At 38.0% G+C, this 12087-nt stretch overlaps 1 protein-coding gene across 4 annotated transcripts in view; it reads left to right on the top strand.

The window, feature by feature from the left end:
• Positions 1-12087, top strand: part of LOC127454855 (echinoderm microtubule-associated protein-like 5) — a 206223-nt gene that overhangs the window by 105632 nt on the left and 88504 nt on the right. For all 4 annotated transcript variants that reach the window (XM_051722326.1, XM_051722324.1, XM_051722325.1 and 1 more), the window contains exon 4: positions 1795-1863. In XM_051722326.1, the coding sequence (XP_051578286.1) occupies positions 1795-1863 (69 nt within the window). The remainder of the gene's footprint in view (positions 1-1794; positions 1864-12087) is intronic.

Here is a 12087-nt window from a genome sequence, read left to right as displayed (position 1 = left end):
TTATGGACTAAATATGTTAGATGTAGCTGAGAGTACTACACTTTTATTAATATCTCAAAACATAATCACATAAGCTAAAAATATTTAACAAACAAATACAGAAGGGACAGTGGATGAGTAGAATTTTGTGAATGATGGACCTTTTAATTGTGTATCTTTCTGTGGAGTTTTGCATGTGCAGATTTTATGTTGGCCTGCTCATAAGTTCCAAGCCCAAAATAGACAGCCATAAACACGTTAGCAGTGATTAAGTGCTTGGATTCAGTGAGACGTCGTTTGGGAATTCATTTATGAAATGTATTTCAGTTTACATAAATGAACAGAGCAACTAATGATGTTACATCCTTGGAACTAAAATACACATACTCACATTCACACTGTCCCTGTCTTTCTCTTTTGCCATCTCTGGCACATATACACAATCACACACAAATAATACAAACACAATTCACTTGGGTATTTCACTAAAACATCAATGATGTAATTGCCTTCTCATATTTGCATAGTCTCTTGAGGAAAGTTAAGAGTCTCTTGCTGCCTTCAAGTCATGTCGGAATTATTGTATTTACAAGATAGAGCATGCATAAACACAATCTTACACCGATTCTGCTTACTAAGCCAACAATGTGTAAGGTCATGTAAACATCTTATATGGATTTCTTTTATCCTTAGCTATAAACAGTTTAAGCAAAAAGCTATTTTACACTTAGATTTTTGTCCATTACCCGATTTCATTCCACATGTACTGTACATAACCACCTTTACAGGCGTTCTTAATGGCTTATACAGTACCTGTTAACATTTTGATGCCAAAAGCAGAGAATAATACGATCATTTCAATCCCAACGCGGTTTACTTGCGTTGTCAAATTTTTGGAATAAACAGATTTTTGGTAGGTATCAGAATATTGGTGTGCATGTAAATGCACTTGAAGACATAATAACCAACAGGTTTTTCTGTAAGTCCAGACTTTCCTAGTTGGGCCCATTTCAATTATGGAATCATGGCAGAAGATAAATTGTTATAAATTAAAATAAAAAGTTATAAAATAAAAGTTATAACTGTGTATGTTGACTGTATAATTTAGTTTGTACGCATTTTGTGTACTGTTATGTGCTGATGAAGAACAGCGATAAAGCTTACCAGAAAATAATACTAATTTAGCTGAAAAATAGAGCTGTTTAGTTTGCAGTCCTAAAACCCAGAATAGAATTAACATTTTCAAGCCAAGGGTTCCTTGTGAAATTTTTAAAGGATTTTTTAGAATAGTACTTTTCGAGCTGTTTACAAGTCACTCGTCAAGTGCATAAACTGTTCATGTGCTTGATGAATGGCGTGTAATTACACAAACAGCCACTGCAGTCCTTCAATATGTAGTCACTTGCTAGTTAAAACAATTTTAAAGTACAAAACAGTTCCAAAATTCACATTTGAGGTATGACTGTGTGTAGTTTATGTTTTAGAACAAAAAGTAATTTTAAGCACAGACCTTACATTATTTTACTCATAAATCTAAAACTGCTTGTCTGAAAATCCATTGGAAATTTCATTGCGAACCCATGGTGATTTAGCCTTCTGGATTGGCCTACAAATTGGTATACCTATATTTGAAATTGCCAATGCATCCATTGTATTCCAACTAAAATCACTTTAAACAGACATCACATCATAATTATGATTTCCAAAACTCGTAAGTAGGAACTTCCCTTGAAAGCAGCATCTGATCACTGTTTTCTGTAGGTACCTACAAAATTAATAAAATTAAGCATACCTTTCTTTCTCTCATTTGTAAAGATATTTGACATATCATGGGACCTGTATCAGCAAAGCAAGCTGGTGAGCTGTGGAGTCAAACATATCAAGGTACTGCCAATTCTCTACTCTATGTGTGAATGATCAGAGAATTACAATTAAACCATGACAACATCAAAAGTCTAAAGTTGAAACTTCTTGCCTTATTTTGAGGATAGAAATCCTACTTTTGTTGGGAAGGAGGGTTTGTATTGAAATGCTCTTGAAGGTTAATGCTGTCTGCAGAACAAGAAGATATTCAGGGACGCATCCACTAAACAATTGCGGCACTTTTGCAGAGATGCAGTATTTAAGCACAAAAACCTGCATTTAATTAAACAACCACCCACAGTTCAGTTTAACCAGATTCTTAATGCGGTGAAACAGCACTGCAGAGTGAATTAGGTTAATTATAGATTGCACCATATTCACTAAACTCAGCACTATTTGCCTGGTGCAATTAAAGTTGCGCAATTAATGCCTGAGGAAAGCAGGCAGTAAACTGAATTTTCATTTAAAAAAAAAATTCTAGTGATTGTGGCCACAGTAATTTATCAAATAATAATCTAATAATGGAGAAGAGCAAAGTTTCGCTGAGTCAGGTCTTTCTTTCAGCCAAGCAAAGAACAAAATAAGCAAACAAATGGCAGTTTCACTCTCCAACATGTTCATTTCGAGGGCTAGCTAGTCTCCAGAGTCTGATACCTCAGCTTGAGCTTCCCTCTTGCTTGTGAAATGGTGTGTTACACTGGCACCAAGGCGGATTAAGGGCAAGTTTTAGGGCAACACTGCAGGGCTATTGGCCTGATGGTGGGAATGCAGATTGATTTTGGTCTTGCAGCTTGAGGTCCGAGGCTATTGGCCCCGGCTGACCAATTGATAGCCCTGGCTCGCACTGGCCTAATTGTGGAAATGCGGCTAATGAGTCATTGAAACATACCTCCCTTTTCCCTCTCCATTTCAACAGCCTCAGTTCTGAGGAGAACTTAACCATCCCTTCAGAAATTTAGAAATGTTGGTGGAAGAAGGGGATTAGGACTAGTTCAAAAAACACTCTGCAGCTGAGCCTCTGTTGTGAAAACAGATGAAAGTGTACAAAATGAATTATGGGATTCTCTTTCAGCTATCTTTCAGTTGGCTATTCATACTGTTGAAGTACAGTGCCAGTGACCTGCTTTTGAGCTCCATCTATTTTAATTGTGGGATGTTTGAGATGGGTGGAGAGTGTTGTACCGTTTACAGGCCACCATTGTGGTTCTCTTAGGTCTTCCCTGAATTAACATTTCTGCTAAGAAACAAGAAACTCCAGCCTCGAATCTTTCATAGCCAGGCCTGTGTTGTGCAAATGTACAATATCTCCATTTGTTTTTGTAATGGTTAACAGACTGGGTTAGCATGTTTTCTTCATTATACAAAAGTACAGATTTGCAGGTTGTTATGTTTAAGGATTGTGTGTGTGTTACACGCATTTGTACGAGTCGGGCCTATTTAATAAGTTAGTTTTCATAATTTTCTCTTTAAATAAGTACAATATTTTCCAATACACATACCTTACATAAAAACAAATGTTGTCTCTATGATTAGAATTTTTCTCTCTCATAAGCACAAAGCTTTGGCTTTAGGTTCCTACCAGTGTTTTTATGGTCTTGGTCTTGTCATGAACTCAACCCTCTCCGGTCTTTGACTCGAACAAGTGTGGAATTGGACTTTTAAAAAAGTGAGTTTATTTTCATGGGCTGTCAGAAGGCTGCCAGCTCGCTGATGCGGCTGTGTGGGAGAACGGTCAAAATGCCTGTCTTGGTGAGATATATATATATATATATATATATATATATATATATATATATATATATATTATGTTTGGTCTGTTTATTGTATTGTAATTGTTTTTTTTTTGTTTTTTTTTGTTTTTTTTTGTTGCCATTAACAGTTTTTATTGTTTCCATACATAAATCATGATTGCCCCTGATTTTCTGCTAAAACAATAATGACACTTCCTAATTTATCTTTAATCCATTTGAGACATTTGAATTGTAGATGCAATGTAATGACTCCCCTGCTCTTACTTGAGCCAGCACTAAAGAAAACATGTCCACCCCATATCTTCCCAAATTTTTCAGCTTCCTGTGAGGAAAGATGCCTTTTTTGAAGAAACACTATATCATATTTCTTACATTTAAGAAGAGAAATAACCTTCCTTCTTTTTATGGGGTGCCCCAACCCATTCACATTCCATGTGGAGAGAGACAATCCACTTATACTAACATCTGACATTTTGATATATTAGAAAAAATAGATTGTATAACAAAAATAAAATTATAACGACCACATTCCAACATTAGAGCAACAATCAAATCCCAAACTTCCCCCAGAACCAAACAAACAGAAAAAAGAAAAACATGCGCATTAGCACGACATCGCCAACCGGCATCCATCCCTCTAAACTCAAACAGTCCATGTCACCGCGACAACTTTGCCATCAGATTGCTCAAGTCCGGTGTTTCTATACACATTTTGTGAGACAGAATTACAAATAGATAGTATTCCATAAAACAAACTCCAGCCAATAAGCGGAAAAAACACAAAAAACATGTAGATTGCCCCGAAAGTGTATTCCTCCACAAAACAAACTCTAGAAGCTAGTGGAACCGGCACAAAAAAAAAAAAAAAAAAGCTCCTCAGGCAGTCAAACGAATGTTCAGTGAGCCGGTCCATTTGGTCATTACACAAGTGCAACACATGCCCTAATCACTCCAATGTCCTGCAAAAAATATTCCACAAAACAAACTCCAGCTGATAGGAGGCATAAGCTCCAAGAACAAGAAGATTCATCCACAACACTGTCCTGAAGAAATGATTCTACACATAACAAACTCCAGCCGCTAGGCGGAACCAACACAAAATGAAACAAAAAAGGTGCTCAGCTTCCTTGGACAGTCGAGTGTATGTTCACTGAGACAGGTCCACTAGGCGGCAACATGAAAATCACCAAATGGCTTACTCCATTGACTTTTTGAAGGTCAATGCTTGCTGTGGGCATGTAAATTCTCTACATCCATACTTAGTATCTATTCTCAGCTTGGCCAGAATCATCAGTGCAAAAGCAACCTTCCATTTATGTAAGAGTTTCTTGCATTCCTTGAATCGACCACATTTCTCTCTTGTCGAATTAGCAAAGTCTGGGAACAAGAAAATGCTGTGGTTCTACCAAAAAAGCCTTCCTTTACTCCTCGCCTTGCATAACACAAGATTTTTATCAGATGATCTTAGAAATTTGGACAGAATTGATCGGGGCCTGTCTCCCTCCATGGATCTCCGAGCCAGAACTCTGTGAGCTCGCTCGATTTCCAGCTTATGGCCTGTTATGTTGAGCAGACTCGGAAGGAGCTCATCTAGGAATTTTACCATATCTCGGCCTTCCTCATGCTCAGGAATTCCAACAATTCGGACGTTGTTTCGCCGACTACTATTCTCCAAATCAACAAGTTTTTCCCAAACATGTTGCAAGTCTGTCTTGGTCATTAGCGGGTTAGCAGCTAATTCCCTCTCCGATGACTCCAGATAATCGATCCGTTTCTCGGCGTCTGACAATCTTGTAACCAACTCAGAGAATTTCTCCTCCATGGAAGTGATCGATTGACATATTACAGCAAGATCCTCCAAGTCTGTAACAAACTTCGTCAGCATTGCCGACACATTCATCAATTCACGGCGGATTTCTTTCAGTTCACCGTCCGAACTGAGTCCGGGGCTTGAGGCCTGCCATTGAGGGGAATCAGCCCGAACATATATGTGTCTTTTAATATCTCCAGAGCCTGAGGATTTTGAATTCCTTGACATAGTCTTCCCAAAACAATTAAGGATCAGGGTGTATCGAATCTCACTGGTTTGTGACACAAATATTATTAAAACTAGCAAAGTGCGCAGAGCTCACCGTTCACACGTCCGACTCTCGCATGGTGCCCATGAGACCCCCCGCCTTGGTGAGATATTGAAAACTGTGTTGACTTGGTCTATCCATAGAAATGAAGAATAATATAGAGATATACCTGAGGAATTTACAAGCTTTAAGAATTTACAAGCTTTAATGTGTATACATACATTTATATCTCCTGCAGTATTTGTATCTCTTACTATATCTCTCAGTCTCTAGTTTAAGCCACCTCTTCATGTACTGTAGTCAGACAACTGTAGCAGTTTTCCCATATAATTCCTGAGTCTTTACGCCCTCAACCATGTGACATCTGCTCCCCGGGCCCGTGCTCACTCAGCTATTATGCACTCAATGCATGCCAGAGATTTAGCTTGCTGTAATTCTCCCTCCCTCCCTCTCTCTCTCTCTCTCTCTCTCTCTCTCTCTCTCTCTCTGGCTCTGGCTTTGGGTAGACCTAGAAAACTGAAGGCTCTGCTTTCTGGTGCCAAATTAAAAGCAAATTTATGTGCAGTTCTGAATTTTTTTTAAGTCTGGCTAAAGACTGGTCCTCATATAATGTCCTCATATAATGCCAGACATTTTTGTAACATATTACACAATTTTTTTTACTGTATATTGCAGGAGCCTATTAGTTCAATTACAACATTTAGGGTTGAAACACTTCATAATGTATGATTACCCTTTAAATATTTATTATAATATAACATTAGCTATGTTTCCATCCAAGTTACGAATTTAAATTATATTGTAATAAATAAAAAAAAAAATTAAAAAAAAAATTGAATTAAGGCTCATTTCCATCTCATGTGTTTAAGGGTACAAAATTGTCACTTCTAGGGAAATAGGCGGAAATTGGAAGTGAAAATGGAAGTTGAAGCCACTGTGGCTCATTTATGACATGTAATAATAAATTACTTGTGGTTTAAAGCGCACAGACAAATCGCTCTGACGAACTTCTTGTTTGTTAGGGTTATCTGGGAGCAAAACTGTGTCAGTTCTGGGAGGTAATATTAGCCAGTCCTTTTGACGACAGGCTTTGGCCCCGGCATATCAGAATAACTAAAGCAACATTTCAGATGCTATGCGATAATATTGATGGTATCCTCTGAGCAAATTATATATTCACATGGCTTGTTGAGGCAAAGTCGCATTACTTTTTTGATGCACATCTATATTACTATATAAATTCTATAAGAATATATTTGGTGAATATGTTTCCATTGTAGTTTATGTGCATGTCTTCTTTTGAATTAAAAATTCGTCCATTTCAAGCAGTACATTTTTATGTGCATTTTAGAGATTTGATTTGTATCTTGGTATCTGTCTCTTTAAGAGCAGCAGTTCAAGAAGCATGAATGAGTGTAGACTTGCACGGTGTCTTTGAATATGTTAATTAATACAACAAATATAAGTGTGTGATTGTGTGTCTGAGTCATAAGCTCTGTTGCAAAAACTTAGGCCATGTCCACACTAATATTTTGGAATATGCATTAATTTTACTCTGTTTCCTTCTCTCATCCTCACTAGAATGCTGTTTTCCTCCACCAAAAATATAGCACACATTACCTCTGGGTTAAATAGTCAAACGTTATTATATTGAACAATTTTCATAGATACTTTTCAATATCTTGGAGGATTTTTTTTACTGAGCTTTTGGGGTTGCCTTCTTCACAAAGGATACATGTGATAGAAGATATCTTAGAAAATCAACCTTTGGAACAGCCTTGTCAGAAGCACACCTATGTTGCTATCTAGGTAGGTAGCTCATTAGGTTTTGGAAAAGAGCTATTGTGTAATATGTGCAAGCTCTTTACAACTTCCCTGAGATTTTGGTTTGGATGCTCCGGGCAGCTCTCAATCCACTTAACGTGCGTATAGTGCAATAAGCCTCACAAACTCGAGAAAACTGAGGCAGCACAGTAGCTCTCAAAAAAGCCCACTCACTGCCTCCCACCACACATGGCATAATCACTGCTTCACCACCCAACCATCACAACAGCGCTTTATAAATCAGATATTTGACAGTGCACCACACAATTAGATCTAACTAGATTAAGGTGTGCCCTGGACTAATTATTCTTTTCCTTCTCACAGTATGCTAATTATATTGGCCATAGTGACTTTAAGGCTGTTTGGTTAGTCTAGATGTGCTGGATTCAGGGTTTTTTGCACATTTGGAAGGAGGTGGCCATCCCTGTAGAGCAGAGGGACAGAGACATGCCTCAGGGTGGAGGCAGGCTGTCTCTAACAGAGTTGAGCAAGTTCAGAATTTAAGAATTTGCTCTCTTTCAATTCATGAGTTTAAATTTTAATAAAATTGACTATGTCCTACAAGATTTTAAATTGGAATTTGAATGAAAGGAAGTGGAATTTACTGAAATGCAAAGTCAATGTAGTCACACAGAGGAATTTGCTTAGTCAAACACAAGTTCTGCAACAATACATGAATAATTGTATCATTAATGACCAATTAAGCCTATTTATTCCCTGATACATAGAATACATTGATTAGGCATATTTCTCTAACCTAAGTTCAGTACTGTCAAAACAATAAACACAGCCATCAAAACATTATAATTTTGCTCTTCAGCAGCATAAAATATCCAAAATATTGTTGTCATATTGTTTTCAGATAACTTTATAAAAAATCTCAATCAAAATTGTATTATCTATTGATTATTTATCTATTGATCAATTGATTAATCAGTTATTTGGTTATATAATAATTTGAGCTATAACTCAATATTTGTTCTACTAATTATAAACTGTATCAGAAAGTTAATTTATCAATTGAAAAATATATAGGCTAATATACACTGGCGACCAAAACATTGGAATATTGTACAGATTTTGCTGTTTCGGAAGGAAATTGGTACTTTATTTCACCAAAGTGGCATTCAGCTGATCACAAAGTATAGTCAGGACATTACTTATGTAAAAAACAGCACCATCACTATTTGAAAAAAGTCATTTTTGATCAAATCTAGACAGGCCCCATTTCCAGCATCCATCACTCCAACACCTTATCCTTGAGTAATCATGCTAAATTGCTAATTTGGTACTAGAAAATCACTTGCCATTATATCAAACACAGTTGAAAGCTATATTAAATGAAGTTTAACATTGTCTTTGTGTTTGTTTTTGAGTTGCCACAGTATGCAATAGACTGGCATGTCTTAATGTCAATATTAGGTCAAAAATGGCCAAAAAGAAAAGGTTAGAGTGAGCAAAGAAACAGACATTGGACAACAGATAATTGGAAAAGAGTGTTATGGATCTTAAACCCACTGAGCTTTTGTGGGATCAGCTAGACTGTAAGGTGCGTGAGAAGTGCCCGACAAGAAAGCCACATCTATGGCAAGTGCTACTGGAAGTGTGGGGTGAAATGTCACCTGAGTATCTGGACAAACTGACAGCTAGAATGCAAAGGATCTGCAAAGCTGTCATTGCTGCACATGGAGGATTTTTTATGAGAACTCTTTGAAGTAGTTTAAGAAGTTCTGAATGTTTTTTTTTTTTTTTTCAAATTGTAATCAAAATTTTTGACGTTATTAATGTCCTGACTATACATTGTGATCAGTTGAATGCCACTTTGGTGAATAAAAGTACCAATTTGTTTCCATAAGAGCAAAATCTGTACATTATTCCAAACTTTTGGCTGCCGATCGTATATACACCGATTGGCCACAACATTAAAACCACCTGTCTAATATTGTGTAGGTCCCCCTCGTGCCGCCAAAACAGCGCCAACCCGCATCTCAGAACAGCATTCTGAGATGCTATTCTTCTCACCACAATTGTACAGAACGGTTATCTGAGTTACCGTAGACTTTGTCAGTTCGAACCAGTCTGGCCATTCTCTGTTGACCTCTCTCATCAACAAGGCGTCACATCGCTGGATGTTTTTTGTTTTTAGCACCATTCTGAGTAAATTGTAGAGACTGTTGTGTGTGAAAATCCCTGGAGATCAGCAATTACAGAAATCAAACCAACCCGTCTGGCACCAACAATCATCCATGCAATTATCTAATCAGCCAATCGTGCAGTGCAGTGCATAAAATCATGCATATATGGGTCAGGAGCTTCAGTTATGAGGAAAAAATGCAATCTCAGTGATTTGGACCGTGGCATGATTGTTGGTGCAAGACGGGCTGGTTTGAGTATTTCTGTAACTGCTGATCTCCTGGGATTTTCACGCACAACAGTCTCTAGAATTTACTGTGAATGGTGCCAAAAATAAAAAAACAAACAGTGAGGGGCAGTTCTGTGGATGGAAACACCTTGTTGATGAGAGAGGTCAACAGAGAAAGGCCAGACTGGTTCGAACTGACAAAGTCTACAGTAACTCAGCTAACCACTCTTTACATTTGTGGTGAGAAGAATAGCATCTCAGAATGCTATTCTGAGATGTAGGTTGGCTGTCTGTAAGTCAGCTGTCCGTCATTAATTATTCCGCTTATACCACGGCTACCACACCTTAAGACATTGTTCAGGGTTTTATCTCAAGACATTTTCTGGTTTTCGTCCCTAAAATGCTCTTATGAGTGGAACTACTTTCTTCCACCTCTGGTTCAGCGTCTTGCTCTGATTACAGCTTAAGCCTGCATTGCTAGTTTGAAAAAATAACTTTAAAACTAGCAACGGAGGATAGCGAGGCTTGCGCTGCTTTATTGGAGCACTTACTGGAGTAACAAGTTAGTGCATTTGTGCGTGTGTGAGTTTGTTTTTGAGGGATCGAAAGAGAGAAACTCAGAAACTGAGAGAGATCGTCTGTGGGATTACCTTTATTTGTTGCAGCTCTCGTCAGAAGTAACATCCCTTCAAAAATCACCAAGATGTAAGTAAGCACTTCTCAGCAGCAACGAGTGTCGCCATATTTCCGTTGTAAACCGTAACAACTATTTTCAACCCCACTGAGATGCAGGAGTGTGCTGACATGACAGCTCTGTTTTTCACTCGCGTGTGTGTGTGTAATGTGTATAATGTATGTGTGTCCACGTGTGTGTGAGAGAGCTTAAGAGAGGGGGAGGTGGAGCGAGAGGGTGTTTCCCATAGATATTTCAGATAATATAGAAGTTTTATTGATCAAGTGTATCTAGCTTTGATACAGCTCAAGCCTCAGCAAAAGCAGCGCATCCTCCATTGCTAGTTCTAAAGTGACGTTTTCGAACTAGCAACGGAGGATGTGCTGCTTTTTGGCATTAGAGTAACAAGGTTGTGTGTGTGTGTGTGTGTGTGTGTGTGTGTGTGTTTGCGAGCGAGTGAGAAAGAGAGAGGGAGGGGTAGCACGGTGCTTTCCATTATAGCTATGTGAGGCTGATTAGGGCAAAATACACTGAAACATAAAAAGTTCCACATATTACAAGTTATTTTGGATAATAGAAACTGTTGTGTTGATCAAGTCGTGGGGGGTGCGGCTCTATTTGTTGGTCGCGACACGAGTCTCAGTGTGTGTGTGTGTGTGTGTGTGCATGTGTGTGTGTGTGCGTATGTATGTATGTGTGTGAGCGTGTGTAAGTGTGGGGAAGATGATGGGGATTTTCAACCGAAATTGAAATAAATGTAGGATATTATAGACATTGTTTGATGTTCTTAACCAATTTATTTTAACCAATGTCTTTGTTTATGTGGTTATTTAGCTGTGGTAGCATGTATGGTGTGTGTGTGTGTGTGTGTGTGTGTGTGTGTGTGTGTGTGAGAGAGAGAGACGAGAGTGAAAGAGAGAGAGAGAGAGAGAGAGAGAGAGAGAGAGAGAGAGAGAGAGAGAGAGAGAGAGAGAGAGAAAAGAAAGGGAGCCCAAGGACACTTTTCAATGAAAACTGAAACAAATTTAGGATGTTATAATCATTGTTTGTCATTCTTTTCCGATGTACTTAACCAGTGTCTTTGTTTTAATTGGTTATTTTGTTGTGGTAGCCTGTAGGGCTCTATGAAATAACTGAAATAATTTGGCGAAGTGATATGGAACGATTATGCGGGCAAGATCTGGAACTACTTCATAGCCGTGCGTTTACTTGAAAAATAATTGCACATCTTAGAATGTCCATCAGCCAATAGTATCTGTATACACACACACACACACACACACACACACACACATATATATATATACACAATCTAAAATCTATATTTTATAGATTTATAGAATCTAAATCAACATTTATTTTGTGAATAGAATAGAATAGAATAGAATAGAATAGAATAGAATAGAATAGAGGAACAGGGAGCCCTACAGCAGATGGCATGGGCCCCACAGAGCCCCCCACTGAACATCGAGTCAGTCTGGGATCACATGAAGAGACAGAAGCAATTGAGACAGCCTAAACAGACAGAAGATCTGTGGTGAATTATCCAAGATGCTT

This window comes from Myxocyprinus asiaticus, chromosome 17 (assembly GCF_019703515.2).
Source record: "Myxocyprinus asiaticus isolate MX2 ecotype Aquarium Trade chromosome 17, UBuf_Myxa_2, whole genome shotgun sequence".
Taxonomy (NCBI): domain Eukaryota; kingdom Metazoa; phylum Chordata; class Actinopteri; order Cypriniformes; family Catostomidae; genus Myxocyprinus; species Myxocyprinus asiaticus.
Note: the sequence above shows the minus strand (reverse complement) of the source record. Positions and strands in the feature narration are given on the sequence as shown.